General features: G+C 38.4%; 1 protein-coding gene across 1 annotated transcript in view; it reads left to right on the top strand.

The window, feature by feature from the left end:
* The window catches only part of GABRB3 (gamma-aminobutyric acid type A receptor subunit beta3), a 116,385-nt gene that overhangs the window by 62,966 nt on the left and 25,603 nt on the right, over positions 1-27,816 (top strand). The window contains exons 4-6 of the mRNA XM_040056798.1: positions 16,305-16,525; positions 22,448-22,530; positions 23,586-23,723. Coding sequence (XP_039912732.1) covers positions 16,305-16,525; positions 22,448-22,530; positions 23,586-23,723 — 442 coding nt within the window. The remainder of the gene's footprint in view (positions 1-16,304; positions 16,526-22,447; positions 22,531-23,585; positions 23,724-27,816) is intronic.

A 27,816-nucleotide genomic window follows, 5' to 3' on the forward strand; every position in this document is an offset into this window, starting at 1 on the left:
GATGACTCCTAGTGCTCTTGTAACTGCCTGAAATACTCAGCTTCATATATGATTTCTATGGACTGATCAGCTATCCTTATTGTTTTTAGTCCCTGGGCACACAGCTTTTCTCTTCTGTGTTTCCCAGTTTCAAGTAATTTCATTCCCTTTGACTGAAAGGAGAGCTTAACTTTAGTAGAGTAACTGAACCCCAAACTATGACAGTCGAAGAAATTCTAGCCTAAGAAAGGCAGGGGCTAATTACCCACAGTTTTCAATATAATTTGTCCTTGTCTTCAATGGAAATACCCAAATGAGCCATGTTGCATTGCATTCTGGAGACTTTTGAGGACTATTCCTGCAAAGAAATGTCAATCAATTTTGTAAACTTGAAGTGTGTAAAATAAATATTTCTTCTCCAAAAAGCCTAGTGATATTTTAAAAATCATTTCTAATTAAATTAACCTTCTAGAATTCATAGCCACAGGTAAAGGTTTTGAAACAATAGCTTCAACCCTTCATGTATTTCAGGTGCCTTGTGGATGATCACAAATTAGTTTTTTTGAAATATTGACTATAACCCAGAACCTTTTTAAAGCCTGAGTAGGAGACCAATGTTACTGAAAAGATGAGTTAGTGTGACAAAAAGACACTGCCTGTATCTCTCATATACGGTATCATGGAACCAGCATTTAGAGACTGCATGCCTACACGTACAAATGCATGTATAATGTATGCTACTGCTAGAAAAGATAAATTCCTTATATTTGTATTCAGCCATTATATAATCAGGGACCCACTTTATGAATCCATTTGCAATATGTCTACCATGTCATGCTATTGTAGTAGTAATGCATATATAAATAACTCAAGCAAATGCCATTTTCTAAGCATAGAATAAATCACTTACCTGGGGATCAGAGGCCAAGTTCAAAGACAGTCCTTTTTTAAGCGTAAATGTGTTTGTTACAGTTGGTTGTAAAAGATAATCAATCAACCATGTTTTTCAAATGTATTCATATCTGTCATTACAGCCAAATAGCATCAGATGTTTTAATGTGTTCAGCATCCAGCAGCTTCTACTGTGAAGACGAGCTGCTGAATTTGGGACCACATAGAACAGCTGGTCATATAGGAATGAACTCGTTGTGAGATGAACCTGGACAAACGTGAAAGAGATAATGTAAAACTAGGTTATATGTGTGCATAGATTTACATTTTGTTTCTGAGTTAGAGATATGAGCGACTTTATGTTCTTCTTTTGTAAAATTAATAATTTGGTAATTCTGTTTCTGCTTGTAGCTGATAATTGCAAATCTATTTATAAAAAGATAAACACTATAGTAGCTGTCACAAAAAGTAGCCAATAGTGGAAAAAGTGTTTGTGTAAAGAGAAGCACAAACAAATTTGAATATATTGCACAAAGGTGGAGGAACAATTATGTTTAGCTTCTCCAATGCTCTGTATTGGCATGGAATGTGGTACATCTTTCTCATCTAGCAGAATTTGAACTATTTACAAGTTTTGTACCATGTACAAAGTTTGATACTTGGTCATAAGCAGAGTCATTTTGTCTGCATACTGTAGAAAAAAATCAGGTGACATAATAGTGAAATACACATTCTTAAAATTTAAACAGCTAAAAGAATTTTTCTATTGTTTTAATAGATATTTTAAAGTAAAATATTTCCTCCTTTACTGGCAGGATCTGTGTGTATGAGATAATGTAACCAACTTTGCATTTGGTGTGTATAGCACGACCCCTTGATTTGAGACTACACTGGTCTCGCAACATTTGTCAGATTTCAGGTTTTCCTGATTGTATCACCCTAGAAACTCATCACACACTCTCTCTGGCATATATTTTATAACCCCAGAGATTCCAGAGACTCTCTAGCATGCTGCCTTGGAGAGCAGCAGCCTCACCAGGGCCCGGGCAGACAGTGGTCTGCCAGAAACATGGACGTAAAGCTGGCACCTACTCCCTTACATAGCGGTGAGCAGCATTGCCTGCCAGCAGGCTTGCAAGGCAGCAGCCAGCTGGGTGGCAGCAATTTGTCCCTAGACACAGCAGCAAGTCCAGGAGCTGCACTGTCAACAAGTGGCCCAAAATCTAGTCTATAGATGTATGGGATGGAGATGGAGAAGTTGCACAAGCAGTTGCACGAGTGGGGTTATACGTTCTACAGGGTTAAACTTGGTTAAACTTCTGCCTGTAATTTTTGTCTTGTGTTAAAAAGCACCATTTTGACTGGCATTTTAAATGCACCGTATTAACTGGTGTTTTAACCATTTAAAGTCTTTCAATAGGCAAAACCCACTCAAATAAAATGTGAATGGTGTTACAGTTGAAAAATAAGGTCAAGGATATTACCCCTATCGATCAGCTCATCAGGAGTTGGACTGATGATTCTAGGTCCCTTCTGACTCAGGATATTCTGTGATTCTGTAAGCTTAAATTGGAAAGGACACAGTTCTGATGCCGAGCTCCAACCTAATTTAAATTTACATGTGTATCTTTCATCTTCAAACAATGTTTTCACTTGGAATAATGTATTTCTTGTGTTTATTTGCCAACTTCACAACTATAAAATAGATATTTTAGCTATCTGATTCATTGCCATGTCATTGGCTTCAAAGGCATTTTGCCTCCTCTTCACAAAAGTCTTGTTTTCTTCATGATCTTACTCATGCTGTGCATATACAAGTATCAAAAGGTAATAATTAGACACATCTGCTTACATTTGCCAGGAGCAGATGCTAGACAAATTAAAGTGAGCATGAGTATCACTCAAAAACATTAAAGAAGTGACTCTAAAATAATTTCTGAACTTTAACAGGCAGTAAAATATTCTACATTGACATATTTTCGCTATTTGCAAAAATCTCATGTTCAAAATCATCTTCATATGCAGTTGAATCAAAAATTAATTGTGTAAGTGTTTCAGGTTACAACTTCTACTTCCTTTCCCTTGGAAAAGGTAAGTTGTCATCCCTGACAGCAGTGCTTATTAACACCACGGGACAGTCACATCAGCTTCTGAACAGCACTGCAGAGTCCCAAATGACTTCATAGCATGCTCCAAGAAGATAAAGACACGAGAATGGTTTTATGAAGTTAGACCTGAACTCTGCCTTTCGTGGTATTCAGTTTCCTGCTGTGGGCATTGATGAATGCTCTAGCATAGTATAAAGTAGGTTGAGACTAAGTTATGTTATTTCTCTGATATTCTTCCAGCATCAAACTGTGAAACTGCTTAGGGGCTTCCCGGGACATCTGCTTATTTCTGATTAAGTAGTGGGTAAGAATCACCTAGTTTAAACATACAGGTACATATACATATATGTATACATATACACATACATATACATATGTGTGAAAATATAGTATCCTTTCATTTGTTCAGAGCCCAATATCTGGTGATTTCATTTGCTGGTCTCTGTTTCTTACAGGTGAGGAGGAGTAAATAGCTGTTGGCCTCCTTCACAGCATTATTACAGATATATTCAATTTATCTCTTAGTTTCTCCTTTTGTAGGGAGAAACTTCCTTGTATGTTTAGTCTAGTTTTATGTGGAGTTTTGTGCCTTTCATTCTACCTGCTGCAGTTCACTTTATTTTGTTATGCTCTGCCCTGGTGGGGACAGGGGCCTGAACTATACTCCGTATTGAATGTGTAAGTTGACTAAAATGATGCAGTGCAGTGAGTTTTCCTTTTTTCTTCAACACTTTCAGGAACCATAGAATTATTTGGGTTTGAAGGGGCCTTAAAGAGCATCTGATTCCAACCCTGCCCCCATGTGCAGGAATGCCACTCACTAGATCAAGTTGCTCAGAGCTCCGTTCAAACTGGCTTTTCTATCTTTTTTCCAAATAGTTGTAATGTTTGCTTATTTTGACTTTATAGAATGCTGAAATGATTTATTCATAAAAAAATGCTGGTTAATACCACAATTTTTTTTTTCTTGAGTGGCCATAGTTAGCTCAGAACCTACAAATTAGTCCATAGTTAGGACTGTTTCTTGTGTCTTCCCCATGTGTATTACTTTGCATCAGCATTGATTTTTTTTTATTTATTTTTAATCACTCAGGCATACAGAAAGCTGGTGTTTTTCACCTCCTCACACTCACACCTCTCATTTTTACTATTGAAAGAAAAGTTGTAGCAAATCTAGATACCTCAGTGTTCATTTCATGTCTTCTCGGTTTTTGTTCCAAGATTCAGGTGGTTTTAGAGTCTTTTTGCCTTCTGCAAAGCTCTGAGCCAGATGCAAGAAAGAGACAGAGTCTTCAAGTTCTGATTTTTCAAGGTTGCACGCTTTGTTTATTGTTTCTTATCTTAAAATTTTCTCAGTGCCCAACTAAGGTCTGTGCAGCTGCTCGGGCATCTGGTGACTCCTCCCCACTGGGCTGCGGCGTTATCTTTTATACTAATTGTTATGTGTTCTTTATCATTATTTGCCAATACCTATCACTTATACAAAAAAGGTCATCCCTACTTTGACCCAATCTCTTTAAACTACTTTGTGCCACTGTCACTGCAGAAAATGGAGTGAGGGAAGAAGAAAGAAGAAGCAGGAGACAATGCCCCAAATCCTCCATCTTGCCCCCATTCACTTCAATACTAGAAACCCAAACCTACTGTTTTTTCACCCTGTGATAAGCTAAACTACTATCTTTGACACTCTTGTGGCTTGCAATCCTTCCCGCAGTGCAGGAAGCCTTTCCCATGGACTGAGATCAAAGCCAGTGTCTCTCTGAGCTCTGGGCCGGGGTCCCAGACCCCCCGTCCAGGTCTCTGACCCTCCAGGGCAGCCAGAGGAATGCCCTGGACTCCAACAATGTCTGTCACGTTTATGAGGATGATGGAGGCCTGTACAAATCCTCATTCAGACTTGCAGATGACCTCCCATTGTTGCAAAAACTGCTGGTCTCAGTTTCTTGTCTTATACATGGTCATTAACAATGTAAATGTAAAACATTCTCGCTTTACAAGGCTTTCTTTTAATATCATTTGATGATTTACAGTAAGTGTTTATGCCTTTAAAAAATTAATGCTCAGGCAGTTTTGTCTTGATTTTTTATTTTGCTTTTCTTGTATATCTTCTTAGCTATTCACTTCTCCTTTGGATGTGATTTCTTATTTTTGAAGTACATCTTTTTAGTTTTAATAAGGCAAACATTCTGGGGTTTGCTTGTTTTTTACTCAACAGTTGTTTTTGATATCTAAAAGTTCATATTATGATGACTATAAACAATTTTTTCTCCAACTTTGAAGCAAGCAGCCTCATTTTTTATTTTTTGAAATCAAATACTATTTTCTCAGTTTTAAAAGAGAATTTCCCAATTCCGTCAGGGTTATTGAGCAGTGTTTCTGTCACAGCATTTTGCCCCGTGACTTGCACATTGCTCAGAACCCAGTCAGGGGTATCTTGGCTTGTTTCAGCTTTTAGCAAGCTCCTCCATGAATCAGTCATTTGTAGTGTCATTTAGTCTCTGCATCACACCCCAACCTGACATTTACCCAGTCTGTGTGGGGGTGATTGAAGTTTCTGATTACTAATTCATTTTCTTGTTGTCTTTTAAACCTCTCTTGGTACCTCACTCGCACCACTGTCATTCTGATAAGGGAGCGACAGCTCTTTCTAATACTTCTGTATTCCTGGTGTCTTAATCCATATTGTGCAACATTCAGAACAATCATCTGATGCAAAGCATTCTTTAGCATACACTGCATCCATTTTCCTTGCCTGTGTAGTTTGTAGTCTGCACTGACTGCCTTTCCTTCCACAAGTCTCTGATGCTCCTGCTAGGTCAGTATTCTCTCTTAAAACTAAGTGCCCTCATTCCTTTATCTAATTTAAAAGTTGCAACATTTCAATAGCAGGATGTATGTATTTGATCCGGTTGCTGATTTTTCTATGCTATCTTTAAACAGTATTTTTGGGCCTAGAATGAGCTTAACTTGTGTCTTACATGAGTTTTATGAACTTCTGTCCTGTGTTTCTTCTCATGGATATAAAGGTTTTTATAATTTCACCTCTCTGTAATATATCCCCAAGCCAGATTTTCTTTTGCACCTGTTTAGGTTTCCTCTAGTCTTTAATTCAGTCTCCTTCTTTGGTAACCTTCCTGGTTTTTACTTACAGCAGCTTTATCTGAATCCCATTTTTGCTGTAAAGACTTTGTACAAATTTTGTCCAGTTCCTGATGAGTCTAAGCCATCCATTCCTGCACCATTGTCTGGAGCCAGCATGAAAGACACTGCTGGAGCAAGAGCAGAGGTAGATAGATGGTCAAGGATATCATTTTCATATTTGGGAGGTCACCTGATCATCCTGAGTGACTGCAGAATACTAATCTCTGTCTGAAAGCAGTGGTGTATAATGTACCTTTGATACATTTTGTTCACGCAAAGGCCTCGTGGGGAAAATGATTTCTTGCCTCATAAATGTACTTCCTGCTTCTGAGATATTTGACAATAGTAGATGAATTAGGTAAGTAATTGAGCAGTGGTTATGGGCTGTACCTGTGGGAAAGACAACTCAGTTTCTTTAAATAACTTGTCTCTGCCTGTGCTTCTGAATTTGAAGTGTGTCTTTGAATTCACTGTGTCCATCTTACACAGATGTATATGAGGAATTTTACTGTGAGTGTACGTTTTTAGATCATGTCCCACTTCCCATCCACTAGTGTCCCCCAGTCCTCCTTGGGGCTGCTCTCAATCCATTCTCCATCCAGCCTGTATTTGTGCTTGGATTTGCCCTGATGCAGGTACAGGACCTTGCACTTACGGTCACACAAAGGGGAAAGTAATTATCTACTACGATATCAGTTTTGCTCTAAATATTCTTCGTAGGCACAGACCCCTGAACATGCCTGCCTTTATAGACCATACTGGTTGTGGCTTAAGGAGTTAGGCAGCATTGTAGTTTGAAACGCCGTCTTTTTCTTTTTGCAATTGCATATTTTGATTCCCTTCCAAAAGTTATTGGCAGATCTTTGCAGGATGTTCAGATCCCATGCAAGAGAGGAGACTCTCCTTCAGCAGGATATTTCTCTATAAAATCACTCACAGCCTGATCTTTAAAGGACACTGTCAGAAGGACATACTCTCTTCTACTTCTTCCTCAGGTCTCTGTACAGCTAGAAGTTTGTGTGGATGTTAAATATCATGTATGCTTGCAATATTTCCTCTTGGGTGCAGCATTCGGGGGGTTTTGTCCACTTCTTTATTTTGTGCTTTGCTGAGTTTCATGAGCATTGCCGTGTCACGAGGTGAGTTTATCCTACCTTTAGTAATGAGTTGTTAGTAAATGCGTGTTTTTCTTTTGACTTAGCATGCATCCTAATTTTGTTAGAGCAAGATGTAGAGTTGAACTTAGCATTGCTGATGGAGTGAAAGGTGAGAGAAGCTGGCAGTGTGAGTGACACGTCTGGAGGGAAGGGAGGAGGCAGCAGAGGATAGTTCTGGCATCACCTTTGCAATCCTCAGCCACCGTGGATAAAACTCTTCCAGTTCTTTCCCTTGCTCTGAAATGAGCAGATAAAAGCCTGGTACAAATGAATAGATGAACAGATAAAGAGCCACAGTGGTCAACGTGTCTATAGTGGCAGGGGTCCTCATGAAAGACAGAGACGCAGCGGGCAGCCAGGGCTAGTCCCATCCCTAGCCCAAAGCAGGGTAGCTGGGGGCACCAGGGCAGACCCAGACCTGGTGTGGGCACCCCCCTGGGGCTGGGGACGAGTCTTGGCCCCACAGGTGGGCTGAGCTTGATGGGGCCCAGGGCCAGCTGGGGCAGGAGCTGATGGAGCAGGAGACCGGCCCTGCTGTGGCATGGCTGGGGCAGGAGCTGGTGGAGCAGGAGACCGGCCCTGCTGTGGCACGGCTGGGGCAGGGGCTGGTGGAGCAGGAGACCGGCCCTGCTGTGGCACGGCTGGGGCAGGAGCTGGTGGAGCAGGAGACCGGCCCTGCTGTGGCATGGCTGGGGCAGGAGCTGGTGGAGCTGGAGACCGGCCCTGCTGTGGCATGGCTGGGGCAGGAGCTGGTGGAGCTGGAGACCGGCCCTGCTGTGGCATGGCTGGGGCAGGAGCTGGTGGAGCTGGAGACCGGCCCTGCTGTGGCATGGCTGGGGCAGGAGCTGGTGGAGCAGGAGACCGGCCCTGCTGTGGCACGGCTGGGGCAGGAGCTGGTGGAGCTGGAGACTGGCCCTGCTGTGGCATGGCTGGGGCAGGAGCTGGTGGAGCTGGAGACCGGCCCTGCTGTGGTATGGCTGGGGCAGGAGCTGGTGGAGCTGGAGACCGGCCCTGCTGTGGTATGGCTGGGGCAGGAGCTGGTGGAGCTGGAGACCGGCCCTGCTGTGGCATGGCTGGGGCAGGGGCTGATGGAGCTGGAGACCGGCCCTGCTGTGGCATGGCTGGGGCAGGGGCTGATGGAGCAGGAGACCGGCCCTGCTGTGGCATGGCTGGGGCAGGGGCTGATGGAGCCAGGGGCTGCCCTGGAGTCCTGGGCCCTGCCTCTGGCCCCTGGCAGGGTGTGGGGATGCCCTCCAGGCCTGGTACTGAAAATACACAGATTATGTTTCAAGTTTAGCATAGCTAAAGCATTTGATGGCTAATGTATGCTTGCTTTCTTTCTCAGAGGGTGTTTTGTTCACTGTGTCTGTCTTGAATGAGTTTTCCTGTAAGAATATTTGCTGTTTCAGATTTTATCACAGATAGCAGGTAGAACTTTGGGTGTCAGCCTTGCTGCTCAAGTGCTAGTGAGATTGGCTGGCTCCCAGTCAGCAAATTGATAGGTTGGGAGATAAGAAAATTAAAGAAATTATTCCCACAGTGGAGTATATACTCCTTTCTTTTTTAACCAAAGAGTGTGGATGTGAACAGATAAGTATTTTCATTGTCATTCAAGTGCTTGTATCCCTCAGCTTTCTGTTCCTAAATATAGTTTCAATTTTTTTGTGGACTCTGATTAAAAAAAAAGTCTACAACTTTTGTAGTGCCTTTAAAAGGGTCTTTTTACAATTCTGTGGTGACAAAAAAAGTGTTGACTTTTCAGTGTGAAATACTGTTTACTGAAATTTTTTTTGAATGTTCATGTTTAATGACAGCATATAAGAGGTCCATGGAGCTATGTATTTATGGTCACAGTATTTAAAACACATCTGTGTATGTCCAGCTTTAGTCTGTTCTGGAATACCTTGCAGACACTGAAAGAGTTCATGCATTCAATAGTTTAAGAAGTTGGAAGGCCTGAATAAATATGACAAATAATATCAACTTACAGGGCTTTCTCAGAGTTGTTTTTTTTCTTCCAGATTTTTATTGATAATTCAAGAAATTCAAAGGAAATATACAAGATTATGTATTTATGGAAAGAAAAAAGTAGAAGTATGAGAAGTCCTTCATTCTCTAAAATGGGTACCTGGTATATCCCAAATTTTTAAGCTCTTTCCATATCTCCAAACTGAAAAAAAATAAACCTACAGCTTTAAGATTGTAGGGCAGTAGCTCATTTCTCCAACTCACTGGTGGCACATCCTGTTACTGTGTAGGAGGCACAATCCATTAGTTGTCAGTTCCTATCTCTCTAAGGTCAGCTGCCTCAATCATGGGAAACAGCTGACAGCAGTTGATTTTTTTTCTTCCCTGTATGTTGTTAGCAGGATTTCAGTTAGTGCAATTAAATGTACCTGTTTTCTTGAGTCCTTGTTGGCTCTAAAATGTTCTTCTTGAAACAAGTTCAGTGAATCACTTAGCCTAGCATTATTTTTCCTTTGTATGGGTTTTTTTGGGTTTTTTTTAGAGGATTTGATGGTATTTTGTCTGTCTTGATCTCTTTTAGAGTTTTCAAGACCAGCATCTATAAATTTCACATTTCTATTCCTCTTTCTTAGGAGGGGCCTAACAGATACTGATTTTTTTTCTATCTGTACATCAGCAAGTGGATTATGATTGTAATTTATCAGTATTTCTTTGGACAGCTCTTCAGGGATGTAGTGTAAGACCACATTTTTGATTTTGTTTTTTTTTTCTGCTTGCTTTCTTCTCTGGGTCAGAGAGTATTATACCCATGATATGTTAAGGTGTGTGTTAGTTTTCCTTTGATCAGTCCTGTGGGAAAAGAAATCCCTGATTACTGAGAAGCCTGTGGTGTTGTAACACCTGTGATACTCTGAATCAGAAAATGTATATTTAAGTATTCTCCCCCCACCCTCATCTGTCAGGGACTAAATAGTCCAAGCTGTCTTCCTTATTGTCTTGTGTCCCTGAATGTAAATACTTGCAGGAACTTGTTCTTTCTCTACGTTCTCCTTCCAAAGTTCACCCAAAGCAATTGCTTTCTTGTCAGCTGGTGTCCTCTGGTGCTGGGATGAGAGACCACCCCAAGAGGAGGAATGCATCCCCATCAGTTTGGGGTGGGCAGAGGAAGTGAGAGAGAAGAACCAAACTTTTGAAGAGTGAGCTCCACTGGCCATGGCAGGAAGATGCTACGGGGCAGTATCCCTGAGGGTGCCTGGTTGCTCCCTTTGTTCCTGCTGAGAAGCTTCAATTCCACTGCAGTGACCACCACCTGTGCCCAAAAAGCAGTGGAGAAGCTGCTTGGGCTGGTTGCTATGTCAACTGTGCTCTCTGCCTGCAGAAAGCCAAGTGCTGGTTGGTATGGCAACCCTCCTCGGAGCACCCAAGGATGCACAATGAGGAATAGGCTCTTTAGAGAAGGCACTGGACTATCAGTGGAGGTGGAAGTTCTTGTGCCAAAGGGTATGAGGGGCAGGAAAGACCCGTGCAATCATGTATTTATTTGGAAAATTGTTTTGTAGAAGTAAGTGGGTTCTTGGAGCTTAAAGTAATTCCTGTTTATAACACTATCCTTTTGTGTTTCAGAAGAGGAAAACAGTAATGGTAATTTTGTACAAAAGATACCAAGACAACGTGGATGTGTGGAGGGTCACACTGACATCAGTGAGATTGAACTGCTTTAGCATTTTCTTAATGGAAGAGTATCATAGCCACATGCTCGGGAAAATACGTGCTATGTTTTCAACCTGTCAGTATTGTCAATGTTTTGTGTAGCGTCAGAGAAAAGCCTGAGACAGGTTCTTACAGGTGAGATGAACCTTTACTGTAACAGCAGGTAGGCTGTTAGAAGAAGCATTAGAAGAAGATGCTTTGGTGGACCAGAGTGGATGTGTGTGTGTCTGTGTGCATGTTCAGGTCTCCTTCACTCAGGCTCTCCAGGAGCTACATCTATTGCAAGAGACATTCTGATCAGGCAGTTTTCCTGTAAAAGATTTACAGAACAATAGACTTTGGTGGCTTTCTCCATTTTCTGTCAATTAAGTAAGAAACTGTATGTTTTAGACATTGGACAACCCAAAATGTCAACAAGTAAAATACAATGTCAAAATATAGGTTTCAGGCATTAGGCTGCCCAGGGAAGTGGTGGAATCACCATTCCTGGAAGTATTTAAAAGGCCTGTAAATATGGCATGTGGGGATAAGGTTTGGTACTTAACATTGTGGTTAGTGGTTTGAATCAGTGATCTTAGATGTCTTTTCCAGCATTAATGATTCTGCGATTCTAAATTCTTTCTTTAATAAAATTTTTCTTTAATATGAAAGTTGCTGAAGCTACTAGAAAGTTTTGAATGCTGAGAAAAATTATCATCTCACACAACTGAATAACATTGCCGGTAAATTCTGATTTCTTATGGTTGGCCTTTCTGAATACGTCTTTATTAAAATCATATTTAGCTAAGTGAATTGATCTGTGCATTAATCTATTTGTCAGGTTTCTTCTGCATATGGTAGGGTGACAGATTTATATATATGTTGTCAAAGCATAGGTTTCATGAGTTTGGCTTTGCAACTCACTTTGGGCTTATTTGGAAGAGTATACTTCAATCATCAACGGTGTGGAAATAGCTCTTTGTACTACAGGAGCCATAATTTTTGAAATTGTGTAGAATGTGAGGGAAGAGACTTTGAAGTTATTAAAGAGAATAAGGCATGGATTGTCAATAAATCTTTTTATCCACTGAATAAGTACTTATTTTGTTAACTCATCAAAATTAAATAATCCAAAAACTGATGGTAATAATCACATATGTCTTTTGGTCAAGAAAACAAGGATTTTAATTTACATCCAAATGCAAATTTTAATCAGGAAACTGCATTTCAGGTAGACACAAGGCTATCTTCCTAGTCAGTGAAATAGTTCTTAATAATTTTTTCCCAATATTTCCAGTAATTTTCAATACATTCTTTCATGTCACATGAATCATTTCTTTTGCTTAGTTGTCGTATTAAGTATTCCATCTTAATTGTTAATTACAATGTTTATCTAGCAGTCATTTTGAAGGAACATTTTTACAGCTAATAGAAAACTTGTAACGTCCCTGATACATAATATAGTAAGACAGCAAACAGTGATAGTCAGATTTAGAGTGTTATTGCTGCTATAATTATGTTAATTTTATTTTGATGAGCAAACTATAGTTTAGAATTTTTCTTTCACTGTTATTGAGTGCAGGAGAGAAAAACTAGAGATAACAAGCCCTGTAATAGAAAACAAGTAATTGTTTCCTTTACTATCACAGCATATTAGTATTTTTCATTCTTTGGTCTTTTAGTCAGTGCATTAGTACTGTACATTATCTGTCTGAAGTGGCTTTTTAGGAGTGGGTTAGTTGTGTTTTCTGCATGGCATGCTCAGTCCAAGAGAGACAAATATAATGTAGAAAATGCTTCAAAGTTTCTTTGTACGTGGTTAGCACGTACAATATGCGTTAGTCTACAATTCTTGCTTAAGATGTATTAAAATTATAGGCAGTACACACAAAGAACACAGATGTATTATACATTATTTAAATTGTGATATCAGCCTCTTTATTGTTGTATTTAAATGTCTTATCTTGATAATATCCAAAGTATTATCTACTATTTGAGAGGTGTTTTTTTTTTTTTTTAAATTCTGTTTTCTACTCCACTTACCAGAGAAAACTATATTGAAAGAACAGCCATCACACCTTTTTGTGTGCCTTTCCTTACATTACTGCCATTGTTGCTATGCTAGAAATTCAAGGATACCCAGCACTGTCCTTTATCCTTGTAGGATGTTTCAGGGTCTTTAAATGCACAAAAGAAATATCATGTTGCCTGTGCAGTCGAGCTTTTCCCATTTTGAGGACATTTCACATGTACTTGAGAAGCACTGTGTTTGTTGCCTGTCAGAGCTCTGAGTGATTTTGTTACCATGCTTGACCTGAAGAATCTTATTACTGTGAGGATCTGGAGAGGTAGATGTTGAATGTTGCATTGTATTGTTTGAGGAAATAAAATATGTTTTATAGAGGTCTTTGCTGCTGAGAAAATTGTCCACTGCTCTTTCCTAAAGCTGGCAGCTCTGTGTCATCTTTGACATAGAATAGCACCCTAATCAGTAGCTACCCTCTTGACCTCTATATCAGAACTAGTCATCATAAGCCCCCTGGAGGGAGATGGCCCTTAATAAACTTTGTAGACTACTTATTGAGTGGTAGAAATTCCTCTTCTCATTTACCTGAAATATATGGTTCATGTTTTCCATCTACACTTAAACCATTTTTACATTTTCCTCTGGGGTCTAGAATAGGAAGAAACTTTCTTTATACATAGAGAGTCTGTATACAAAAAATTAGTTAATCAAAGAATGAGAACTGATACCCACAAGGGATTTAAAAAGTACAGTTTCTGCAGGTAGTGAGTGGCTTGGGTGGAGCCACCCTAAGGAACTGGCCTTTCCTGGTCATTTATCGTTCCTTGCACAGCCAGGCAGTTTCAGTGCAGTTCTTAATGCAAGCTTGCTGCTCCTTTTTTTTAAGGGAGTTGAAAAAAGTGTGATGGTGGCCAATCGTGGTTCATATTAATTCTTTCTGTCATCATCTTTAGAGAGGTGAGGCTAGCAGAGCCCAAATGTACAAAATGCAAATATAATCATATACAATAATAGACATAGAGTGTTGAGGGATTTTTTAAATTTAAAATTAAGATTATATCACAAGTAAGCAGGGTTAATAGAGAAAGAACTAGTGAAATTTGTACCTTAGAGAATGTGTTTTGGAAGTCCTTTTTTCATTCAAGACACAGGAAGTTTGGGATGCTTAATGGTGGTTGTGTTTCTGCACGTATTTGTAAAGTCTTTCCTTGACATAGTAAATGTTATTTTAAAATAAAATGTCAGATTATTAGTGATTGTATTGTTATGTATGTTTTATGTAGCTAATTACTCCATTCATTAGATGTTAACATGTATTTTATGTCAAACCAAAGGAAAAAGAAAGCTAGCCTAAAACTGCGGGTTTTTTTCCCCAGATGTACAAGCTTCTCTCATATTTTGGTGCTGGCCCGCTCATTTCTTTCAATGCTATGCAGTGTCACCCCTTTATTTCATTTTTTAGCATTATTTTGTGAACATACTGTGCATTTATACATTGTGAGCTCTTGGTGTACTGTTCTCGTGTTCACAACTTTTACAATCCAAAATTTCTTGACATTGCGGTGCAAACCACTATAGAAGCTGGCGAGTTTTTAATGTTAATAGAAAGAAGCTTTAATTAAACAGAGCTGGTAGAGGATATTTGTTCTAATGCATCAGTGTTAGAAAACTGATTGCAGAGAACGTGAGGAGAGAGGTGGCCTTCATCACATGGTAATGGGAGGGAGGCAGGTGCACCCAATGTCTCATGAACCTCACTCATTCACTGCTGAGCTGAGACCATTAGTCCCACTGAAGAATGCTGCTGACAAAAAGGTTAGAGCTCATTCTCATGAGCAGTCATGTCAGATTTGAGGTTTGAGGAATGAGATTCCTTCCAGGCAGTTCCACGTGGTCTCCTTTCTCCCACCACTGGGCCCTTTTGTTTTCAAAGGTCTCTTATTAGTTTCTTAAAATGGGAACAGCTTTTCCTTGATATGTATAATGATTTATTTTTCTAAGCAATTAAATTTGATTTCTTTAAACCATAGCAGCACCCTCATTAAAGAGAATGAATCACTGAATCAAAAATGTAAAAGCTCTGAGTGTGAAAGGCAGGCTCAAGTTTCACATGATTTCAAGGAAAGACCATTGTGCTTGAGGGAAACAGGGCAGGAGCAGTGCCTGAAACTGGATTGTCTCTGTGTGAAACCCATCACAAGAATGGACCATTCCCAATAACCGTGCTTAGAAAACTTGAGCATCCTTTTCCCAAACAAGCAGCAAGCCTGAGGGGTTTTGCATCACCAGCTTGTAGAACCAGATGCAAATGCAGGTATCCTGTGGCTTGCACACCTGCTGCTAAATATTTAAATGTGTTTGCAGATCACATAAATTTCTCAGTATTTTGTGAAGAATCTCATGAAGAGTTTTATTGTTTAGAGCACTTCTGTAATTTGAGAATCAGAGTTTTAATAGCCTGTACTTACAGTCTCTTTTTTTTTATGTGATTTATTTTTTTCAATTTTGCTGGTACATAACTTCAAAATGTTGCCAGGCAATTTTTTTTTAATGTTTTGTAATAACATAAAGCTAATGAATGAGGCCTTCAATCTAAGACTTTCAAAGCATTTTAATATAGCATTATTATGACATGAAGAAGTCAGGTTAGCAAATCCTGACATGAAAGAAAGAATTTTAAAATGTATGTTTTAAGCTTCTGTATCCATGTTTAGGCTTTTATGTTAATGATCACAGCCTGTAGTAGACACTATAAACCTTAAAACTGACAAAATTATGAAAACCAACATTGATATTAGGGGGACTTTAATACCATTTACTGTTATTCAAAGTACATGTGTAGCCTGTTGATGAGAAAATATTTGTGTTACTGCAAAATACAGTCACACAAAGGTACATGTATAATCAACATATTGTCAGCTTATTTTTCAGACAGAAATTTGCATACTGCTTCAATATACTTTAAATGTTCTTTCCATTTATCTATAATTTTTAAAAATGGGGAAGATGGCAATAATATTTACTCATTATGTCATTTATCATTCCCCAAATATGATAATTTCAGGCAGTTGTTAGAGGAACTACATGAATGAAAAGCGGGAGCAGACAAAAGATACCGATGGCAGCTGAATTTCATAAGAGTTGAAATACTATCACTCTTAGTCTAGAGTGATACTTAAATGATATAAACTATTGTGATACAAATATTTAATTTTTATTAACCATATAAAAATTTTAAATTTAAATTCAATCAACAGCAGAATAAGCTATCAACAGGGAAATTATTCTGCTAGTTACGCAAAGTATGGCTGACTGTTGTACTTCTCTTCTTTTTTTCCTCACCAGGATTACACTTTGACTATGTATTTTCAACAGTACTGGAGAGATAAGAGGCTGGCTTATGCTGGCATACCTCTCAACCTCACGCTTGATAACCGAGTGGCAGATCAGCTTTGGGTGCCTGACACTTACTTCTTAAATGACAAGAAATCATTTGTGCACGGCGTTACTGTGAAGAATCGAATGATTCGCCTTCACCCAGATGGAACGGTGCTTTACGGCCTCAGGTCTGTGCTTCCATGATGAAGATTTCATCACTGCTGTTACGTGTTGCTGATGTTTGCTTCCTGGTACAAGGTTATTGCAAACATTGGTTAGTTTATTATGTAACCTTCCCTGTAACTCTTAAGAGATGCCAGTAGAAAACAAATGACACACTCAATGTTTCTTAATTTTGCCAGAAGCGCCTTCAGTCAGCTTTTATCTGTTTCTGTACAGTCACCATATCTGGAAAGCCTCTGGCTATAGGAAGCAGGAAGGCACATATTAATTGTAAACCTGAAAATCCTGTCCAAAATACAGGCAGTAAGATTGAATGTGGGTGCTTATGCTGTCTCTTGATGTGTTTATAGTCTATTAAAAAAAACCAAAAACAAACAGAAGTAGCCCTGGTTGGGGGGAGTCAGCCACAGCTAAGATCATGACCCGGTACTTTCAGTGATTTCTTCAAGCAGGAATCAGCACTGTAATTGTTACATTTCAAACCAGAGGTACAAAGTGACCTTACAGTCTCTTACTTTCTACCTATTTTTAGGTTTGACTTGTGTTTTCTTTCCTTTCTGCCATAGGTTTTATGGTTAGAAAACCTGAAGTATCCTTCCCTTTAATAAACTTAACTACACCAGCAAAAATCCGTATGGAAAACCCAGTAGTATCAAAATATTGCTTTCTTTGAACAGGTTACTTCATTTGCTCCAGTGGTTTAAGCCAGTAAAACAATTCTTTGCCAGTGAAAGCACCATTTCCATAGTCGGAAGTTTCTTGTATATTTAAGCAGAGAAAATACTCAAGGTTGGTGCATATAGGTAGGGAAGGATAAAAAGGCCCTAATATAAAAATAAATGCAATTAGAAAAGTGGTGCAAATGGGTTATATACCCAGTATCAATATCTTACCTGCTTCTCTTTTTTATCAACGGTTGAACTTTTTACTTGACTCGGGTCTTGGCCCTCACCTTTTTAACTCCTATTACATGTCATGTATGGAGAACTGAACTAATCTTTCTAGAAAAAATAGAGATAGACTCAACCAAATATGAAACTTCAAAGTTCAGCATATATTCTCTGTAATTAACTGGTTTTAGCAAAAGGAGACTTTTGTTTTGCAGGGTGTTGACCCAGTATGGAGTACTACAGGTTTAGGATTCTTTCCACAAGTGGTTAAATATAAGAAAAAAATTATCTGAGATACATTTGTTTTCTTTATGTCAAGAAATATCCTCACAAACAGTATTATAAAAAAGTAAAGGAGATTAGAATTCTTGTGATCCTTGTAGTGTGTAGAAGTCTTTCTGTCACACTCTAAAAAAATTTGGACCCATTCAGGTGAGGATTATCTGTCACAGAGTAGTGTATTTGAATAAGTTGTCTTCCTCTTCTGCAAAATACAAATGTCCACAGCAGATGCATTTCACATGATAGGATTTGCTTAGCAGGGTTTTCAAAGTGGCTCATGTATAGCACACTTCTTGCCATTCCTTTTCTCTGAAAACATGTAATATCCAGGGTGAGATATCCATGATATGAAGCAGCTAAGTTTCATAGTGAAGAGTGACTGTCTTAAATTAAATTGTGGAAAAATATAGGACATTGTGATCAAAAAGAAGAAAATATCTGAGCCTTATCTCTGCTGATTTAAAGACCTGTTCTTTGTGTTGTTCCATCACTACCCTACTTCCTCTGTTATGGCTTCAGAGCATCCCAGTGGCAATCCAAGGGCAATGTGGGTTGAGGCCAGAACTTGGAGTTTTATGTGCCATAAAGCACAGGGTCACTCAGAATAATAGGTGAAATTCTGGAGGGTTGCAACCAATTACAGAACATCCACAGAGCAATGCAGTTCCTCAACACATATATAATTGAAAGTGATCCCAAGGCCACACTGGATGTGTGTTCTCTTCTGAACAATGTAGGATTTATCACAGTTTTGAAAAACTTGACCTTCAGTCATCCAAGGTTCCTCTCTACTTTAGAGAAAGCACTTTGCTACTGCAGCAGAAGTTTGTGATAGTGGGAGAATGGAACAGTATCTTTTTGAAGTTCAGCCCTTTTCTGGGGAATTTTTTTCTTTGGGTGACACACTGAATTTGTTCTACCTTCTTCAGAAAAATCTACAAGAAAAATAATGATAAAACAGCTTTTTTTTTTTTTTATAAAAAATAGAGTCTGACTGCTTGCGTGTTTCTCATGCATAAACACCTTGTTTTTAGACAGTACAGTGTTAAATGTTAGAAGTAGCTGGAGTGGAAGAATATATGTATTTTACCTGAAAGGACTCATAATTTTTAGCCATATATGAAACATAATGAATGTTTGCAGGGTGAAAAGGTTAGTTGTGATCAGTCAGACAAGGTAACTGTGCTTACTTCTTTTTTGGATGAATGTATTTCTGTATCAAGAAAGTACACCGTCAGGACTGTGACGTAGTCACATATGAAGTATTTGTATTGCCTAGACTGATTCATACTGAAATGGTTCTGGGGACATAAAATATCCTTCTCTCAGGTATGTATGCAGCACTTCACAGCCCATTAAAGATGGGGTACCTATACAATATAGCAGTATACTCAAAGGCAGTGAGCCCAGGAATATAGTACCAGAGAAGGATAACAGAATCCATATCTAGAGGAAACAAAACCAGAGTAGGAAGCTATAAACAATTTAAAAAATTCCCTTTGTGTGTTGCTTTCACCCAAATTGTATGTGTGTCTGTGTCCCACTTTATCTTTTTCTGGCTCATATTCATTCCTCTGTCACTGCCATGATGGTGAGTTCTTGAAACCTTGTTGTCTTGTGTCAGGCACTATCCCATCCCATAAAAAGTAAGCCTGCTCTTCTTGGGAGCATGCAAAAGCCTGAGCCATTCATATTTGCTTTTGGTGTGCATTTGTGCAAGTTAAATTTGGTAGCTTGAACGTTCATCCAGGAGAGACCTCTGAGTAGTAAACTTACTTGGAAAAAATGAGGTAAATTTGGTTTTGTCTATTTCTAGCTGTATCTTCTTTTCTAGTGGATATTTATTAAATTAGAAACATCCATTTTTCTGTAGTGTAAAAAAGTTTCTTGAGCAAGAATGTGCAATTTCTCCTACTGGAACTTGTGACGCAAAACCACTAGAGTATGTGAACAGACCAAAATAAAAATACATTCCTTAAAAGTCATAACACAATTATTAAGCTGAATATAAGTTTCCCAGCCGTGTAATTTTTTTACAATATTGTAAAACTAACAATTTGTGTTCTGTATGGCTGGCATTTAAAGTTAGTTTTACAGCATAATAGTTAATAGTCTTCTAGCACATTCCCTTTTATATCAACTTCGTTCATGTGGATTCTGCTTGCAGGATCCCACATGAGACCTTTGGTTAGTGTAGGTGAATCTTCTAAAACATGGGAGAGAACCTTCATATCAACGATTTCCAAGCATGTCTACTTGTTTTACTTTGAACACAGTTATTATTTGACTCAGGAGCAAGATCCTTTCATTGCACAATCAGTATGGCTTAGTTAAGGCGATCATTGCTTGTTTATCAATAATCACAGATTTAAGAATGTTTTCTCCTCTAAGACCGTATGCTAATCCAAGTTTTATATGCTTATCTAGAGCTGCTCTTAGTCATCATATTGAGGAGACACACAAAGAATCATAGAAAACTTTGGATTGGGAAGGACCTTAAAAATCATCCTGCCATGGGCAGTGACACCTTTGGTTACATCAGGTTGCTCAAAGCCCTGTCCAGGCTTGCCTTCAACAGTTGCAGGGATGTAGAATCCAGAACTTCTCTGGGCAACTTGTTTAAGTACCTTACCATCATCAAAGTCAAAATTTCATCCTAAAATCTTATCTAAATCTATCACCTTTCAGTTTAAAGCCATTCCTCCTTGTCTTACCGTACACATCCTTCTAAGAAGTCCTACTACAGCTTTCTTGTAGCCTATCTTTTGGTACTGGAAAGCTGCCATAAGAGCCCCCTGGAACCTTCTCTTCTCCAGGCTAAACAACCCAGGTGATTAATTAATATCCATAGTTAACAGCCCTGTGTCTTAGCACCCTGCCTGAGGTTCCAGAAAAGCATTTGCAAGTGTTGGTTGCAGAGAAGACATTTCCCTAAACTGCAGAGCAACCAAGGAACTGCTGTTTGTACCCTGCTCCAGCCCACTGGAATTTGTGTTCACAGAGGAACCAGAGCAATTCCCAGATGCAGCTTGGAGGAAGGATGACCTAAGTATCCTCTTGTGATACTTACTTAGTACCTGAAATCCTGTGGAATTAGCATAATAGTATTTAAAGGACAGTCAGAGGAGTCAGCAGTGACAAGGACATGATCATGCTGTAGGTAGGGCTGGAAAGCACAAAGATCAGGTGTGTGCCTTTCTCGCTGGCTAATGGTAGGAACACAAGTTAGAAGATGTGCTGAGCAACAGATCCTTGTATTTTTTCGTCTCCTTCGTCATTCATTGGCTTTTTGCTCATACAATTGTGTCTCCCTCTGCAAAGAAATTACAATATTTTCTTGCAAAAGCATCTTCTCAGTCAGAGAAGGGTGGCCTCTGTTGTCCTGTGACATAGCAATAATGGTCTTAATTCCTTTCTTTAGATACTATGTATTTATTAATCTAAAATGATCCTATATACTAAGGATAAGCATTCTTTCCTTCCTTTTCTTTGAGATTGGAGAGAACATTCATAATAACTTTTTTTACTGTGAAAGATGTGAAGAAAGGCACCTAACTATTTTTTTTTATCTTGAAACATTGCCCTGGAATTTTAAAGTAGTTTACCTGATTAGAAGAGTGTAATTTGAGAAGCTTAATGGATAGAAGAAAGAACTTCAGAGAAAACACATGAAAAACATTAACATTGAGGGTTCCGACTTTTAGAGGTACATTTAAGGCATTTTGCCATCTTGTACTTTTTAGCATAAATTATCACTAGAATATTATTTGTTTAGGAACAAACCGTATGCTAGGTCCATGTCATGTTTATATAAAAAAAGGATCAGTAAGGGATGGAGCTAGTCAGATTCAGAAGATAATTTAAATGTGAAATTTTGTATGAAACCATTATAAAAACAATGATGCATAGTAACGTACTTACCCTTGGTGAAGGCTGTGATTCAGAAAAACATCAAAATATGCTGCAGATTAATTATGAGCATATGGTTATATCTGTCTAAAGTTAGTACAAATATATAAATCCATTAATTACAAAATGAAGTGACAGTCCTGTGTGAAGCTGTTAAGACAGTTGTTCTGGTTGCACATGTTTATTGTTGACTCTCCTGATGTACAAGAAGTTGATGAATAATGCTGATTCATCAACAGTGAAATGTTTTGCAAGACCATCCTTAGGGTGCAAAATGGTTAAATAGACAGAGAAGCAAAAGTGTATTGTTACTTGAGGAGAAAACTCAAAATTTAATATGGAGCTTCACAACAAAATCCTCTTTAAATTTGAAAAACAGGGCAATAAAATTTAAAACAAAGCATTTGGCTGGACTTAAAACTTTTTTTCAACATTTCAGGGTTTTTTTTTTCTAGACCTGCCACAAAACCAAGAAATCAGTTATTCATGCAGCTGTAATCATTTTGACATTTGTAGCAGACTATTTTCACTTTGTGGTTTCTGTTATAAAGTCATATCTTTTAATCTCAGCAAATGTTGCTGTAATATTTGCACATGAGGATAGGTCCATTGAACCCCAAAGGGGCTGGTTGCATAAGGGTAATTCACAGCGAGTTGTTCCACTGAAAGTCAGTGTAATTGCTGCTCTATTAGGCTGCTGTTCAGTGTAAAAATACAGACAAGATTCTCAGTTATTGTAAGCTATTCTTCAGAGGGTCTTCACTTTGGAAGATGAACAACCCCATCACCCAAAACAACCCAGGATTACTGGCTGTATGGTAAAACTGTTTGATGCTTCTATTTCAGAATCACAACCACTGCAGCTTGCATGATGGACTTGAGAAGATACCCATTAGATGAACAAAACTGTACTCTGGAAATAGAAAGCTGTATGTACCTAAGAAGATGCATGTGAAATCTAGTTTGGATCTAGGGTTTTTTTTTGTTTGTTTTGTTTTATAGAACCCTGTAATATTTACACACGTGTCTATAAACACTATTTGAATCATGTAAATATCACCATTTGGATTTTTTTGTTTGTCTGTTTATTTTAATTATTAAAAGATATAAGGAGTCATCCATTTCTAGATAGATGAATACATCCTAGAAAAATGAGGTTAGGACAGAATGAAGTCATTTAGTATTCCTGCCTGACTTGGCAGGAGTAGTGGCTAGATGCTTATCTTCAACATGAGAGATGAATATTTGTATTTTTATCAGATTTCTTTTCAAGAGAGCAAACACTCTGATACAATTTTCTTTCGGTATGCTTTATTATGTATGGATCATCTTGGTGCAGGACCTACCCTGGGGCTTTCAGATTGACCCATTTATGATTTGAAATTATGTTACAAAAAGAACAATATTCTCCTTTTCACCTAGTCATATCCTAGGATTGCAATATTCAGGTATATATCTGCACTTCAGAAGTACCTGGTCTATTTCTGCCACTGGCTGGAAACTGTGGACCATATACAGAAAATACTAGTATATATTCCATATTCAGCTGTAGTCCTTCACTAGTGGAAGCTAGTGGAAATGATCCAACTCACAGTTTACTGTGAGTGGAAGAGGTCTGCCTCAGTTTTGTTTCTCTATTTTCCATGAATAATCAACCACCTTCTGGTGATTGTCAGTGTAAATATTCATTTGGTTTCAGTGCTAAATGCATTTGATATCCTAAATCTTGGATTGTGTTTCCTTCTCACTGTGACCACTAGTGAATAATATATGAGTGATAAAAAAAGGATAAAATAAAAAGAAAGCTGAGTATTTTGTCTAAAATTCCCAGGCAGAGTGTAATGGTGTAGTGATTTGGGAGACCTTCCCACAGGAAAAATACTATACAGATCCAGCTCCAGCTGTTCCAATTCTTTTTGTTGTCTCAAATGACAAGCTGTGTTTGAATCCACTGTTATTTATGACTTCCTTGCTTTGCCTGCAGATGGCTACACAACTGATGACATAGAGTTCTACTGGAGAGGTGGAGATAATGCTGTCACTGGTGTGGAGAGGATTGAACTTCCTCAGTTCTCTATTGTGGAATACAGACTGGTGTCAAAGAATGTTGTCTTTGCCACAGGCAAGTATTGCCATTTACCTTTTTAGTGTTTAATTTTTTATGTGCATGAAAATGTTTTATTAATAATAATTAACTGTTATTGCCAGTCACAATATGTAGCCTGTGATGCATGTTTGGATAAAGAAATTACTTGACAAAGCCTGGATGTAGGAGCCCATGAAAATTCCTGACCTGCATTCAGTACTGCCTTCAGCTCTGGGGCCTTCAACACAAGAAGGACAAGGACAAGTCCAGAGGAGGGCCAGAAAGGTGATCAGGGGGCTGAAAGCACCTCTCCGATGAAAACAGGCTGAGAGCTGGGGTTAAGACTGGAGAAGAGAACCTTCTAGCAGCCTTCCAGTATTTAATGGGCACAACAAGAGAGCTAGGGAGGGAAATTTTTTACAAAAGTGTGTAGTGGTAGCACAAGGGCAAATGGCTCCATACTGAGAGGTGGTATATTTTGATTAGATATAAGAAGAAATTCTTTACTGTAACAGTGGTGAGAAAGTAGGTTGCCCAGAGAAGCTGTAGATGCTCCATCCCTGGAAGTGTTGAAGGCCAGGTTTGTGATTCTTTGCCTCCTTGTTTAGTTTTCTTTTCCACGTATGTATGTGATACTTAACTAGACACCTAAATATCTATGATCTAAACAAATATTAAGTCATTCTTATGGTGATAATTACATGAATCATGAGTTTAAATGTGGCCTAGAAGGTAACTGATCATACATAAATGTGTTTCGGTATGCTAGGTCAAAAAGCCACCAATTTTATAAACACCTGCCTGGAACTTTCAGTGCATGTTTGTTTTGTTGTTATATAGTGAATGTAATGTCTTTCATCTCTTAATTTGCACTGATGGATATATAGTACTTTATACATAGTCATCCAGTGCATTTGTTATCATTGTTAGATGCTGAAATTATATCCTTGCTTGTTTTCTTGAAGATGGAATAAAAGTTAGTAGTAACTCACAGCACTGAATTTCTTTAGATTACAAAGTACAAGGTTGATTTGCATATTTGGTGTTAGACACCAAAATAGGAATATGTGTGACAAAATCAAAGCAACACAAAAAGCCATCCAGCACATGTGGGGCCATTATTTGGCTCATTGTTGGGGGCCTTCAGAGTTTCAATGCTGTTCAGACCACAGGAGTGTGCTGTTCCATCTGTCTCAGCACACTAGAACAAATGAAGCACAGCTCAATCATGTTTGTAAGCATCACTTCACCCACTCTTTGGACACAGCATCTGTTTCAAAATACACAGCAACACAACTTGTATTTCAGAACAAAATGTAAATATTGCTGGGATTGAAATTAGTATGAGGGGGTTTGCCAACTGCTGCTGTTCTTGTTTACCATTGTGAATGGAAGATTTTTTTTCTATAGAGAATCAGTTGCTCTAATCCTATATCCTGTCCTGCAGCTACTGTCACCTTTAGCAGCCAGGGCTTACCTGCCCCTCCACAGGACGGGATATGCTTTTTAAGGAAGGCTCTTTTAGATAACAATGAGAATGCAGAGAACTTACTTGTGGAGTGATTTTATGACAATCCAAGGCCACATTTTAGTTCAGTATGAAATATTTCACTAAATGTATGACCTAGTAGAGATGAGAGATTTGTAAAAATCCGGAAAATGAGAAATCCAAAGAGATACGTGACAAATGCAACAGAGACTAAAAACTAGGAGCACGCATTTCTGTGACTGACCAAATGTTCAGAATATTAATGGTTATTTCTTAAAAAATCTAGTGAAAGGAATAAAAAAAGTCTCATGCTTCAGAGCTTAAGACAGCTTGGCATTAGGGAGTAATAGAGAACAGCATGTTTCTTGTACTATTTTCTGAAACATTTAATTTTTTTTCACTGATGAAGACACAATACTGAATTTACTATTGCTTTTATACAGGACATTATAAAAATGCTTGATTATTTATGACATTTTATGACAAGTATTTCCATGCAGGGAAATATCACATTTGTTTCTCAAAACCACATGTTTAAATCTAGATCTAAAGCATGCCAGCAGATCAGATACATAAAGTCAGTAGACGCTTTTCAAGTTTCTTCTTAAGGGTTTCTTACAGTCCTAGTAATTAGGGCCAGTTTCTGCATTTTTTTGGAAAATAAGTTAGGCATGTTTTTGGCTTTGAGGTTATAGAAGTCTCAGGGGGAGCTATTAGTTCTTTGAGCACAATATACCAGTGAACATTTCAGAGATTTCAGTCCTAGTGTGCTTTGATTGAATAAAACTAAAAGACAACTTCAGAGTCATGCCATAGACAGCTTTTGGATTAGTTATCCTTCAAGAGAAACTGAGCTGTATAATCTTGTGTAACTTAGGCAAAGGGAATAATCTGTTCCCATAGTTACTACTGAGAAGCAGTGATAAGCATGGAAAAAACCCCATTGATAATGACAGAAATCTGGGTGGAGCTGGATGAATTCTGGAGAAACTGCATGCCTCTCAAAAGCATAGAATGGAAGTTAAAATTTATCTTGCCGAATTAGAAAAATGTGTTTCCACTAGCAGCTCATGCTCCACCCATGTACAAATATCTGCATACAAACACCTGAAATGTAGTGCCGCTACCTGATTCTGCCTCCTAAACCTTTGTTATTCAGAAATGCTTTGATAATGAACAGGAATGGGGATATGTAAAGCACCACCTAAAAGCTTCAAGTCACATAGCACTCAAAGCCATATTAGCAACCTGTTGGTAAGAGGAAGGTAGTCTCAAAAGATTTGAAAAATAAATATTTGCTGTATTCTGTAAGATCAGTATGTAAAGTACATTTCCAATTAGCCAAAGAACCTTCCCAGAAGAACATATTAAAATGAGAATTCGGTAACTGACCAACTCTGTTATCTTGTTTCATACTTGGATAAAACAGCAAGAGACTAATTTAGCCTTGAAGCCAGATATTCCAGCTTGCTAGCTTTTAATGAAATTGGAACAGAAACAAGTAATCTCTTTTTATCAAGTGCCCAAATATGTGAAAAAGGAATATTTGGGGCTGAAGTATTAAGTATTTATTTTTGTACTTTCATTCCCAATACTGTTAAATTTGAATACTTCTGGCAAAATTCTGTTATTCCTATAGTATTAAATTAGCCCATATACATGTTAGATGAGATGTGAGGAAGGATAACAAGGCAAAACAAGGTAAAAAGGAAAAAAAAAAAAATCTCAAAATTTTTAACCACCTGAATTTCCTGGTAATTAATCTATAAATGTACTGATCCTTAATGGACAAATCATCATGCAATCATAATCAGATTAATAACAGTGTAATTGTTGAGCTTACACAGAAGTCAATTTATATTAAATAAGTAATCCACAGAATGGATCCTTCTTAGATAAATAAAGATCTTGACTTACAGTCCTTGTTCCATGGAGGTCAGTACCCATCATTTTCACTGAGCTTTAGGCATTCAGACAAAGAGGGGGAACTAACTATGGGAAATAAGGAAGGTTCTTTCTCTTAATTGTTTTTTTCCACAGACTCCTGTGGCCCATTTGCTGGAGGTGAGATACTGTAGCAGAGATGGCAGGCTAGAAGCGGGGTCTATAGATAATTTTTGAATGTAGAAAAGCAATTCAGTTGAAACTAATATAAACTCTCAGTCTCAGGGAGAGGTACATAAAGGAGAACCCTGGCTTTGTAGTATGATGAAAAACGAGGCTATCAGTTCATGTTTCAATTTCCACCTGATTCTAACAAAGTCTATACTCTGCTATATGTGTCAACTGCAGTAAGCAGCTGTAATGCCAGCAGCACTTTTGTTTAGATTGCCCAGGAGCCTCACACCATCAAAATCTCCTCTGAAACTTGCAGAGTTTGGATTCATCTTGTTCTGATTTATGGTGAATATCATTTCAGTGTCTACATTAAACTAGGTATCTGAGTTGGTCAGAATCTAGTCCGTACAGTTGGTGGAGTCTGGAGACAGATTCAGTACACCTGTAGGAATCCATTTTAGGAGGTGGTGGATAATTCTTTAGGTTTCATTTGCTGGATTGACGGGATGAACTGGAGCTTAGATCCCAAGGTCATGTGTAAGTAGTTCAAGTGAGTTGCTTACTCAGCTGTTATTTGAGGGG

The sequence above is a fragment of the Hirundo rustica genome, chromosome 2 (genome assembly GCF_015227805.2).
Source record: "Hirundo rustica isolate bHirRus1 chromosome 2, bHirRus1.pri.v3, whole genome shotgun sequence".
Classification (NCBI taxonomy): domain Eukaryota; kingdom Metazoa; phylum Chordata; class Aves; order Passeriformes; family Hirundinidae; genus Hirundo; species Hirundo rustica.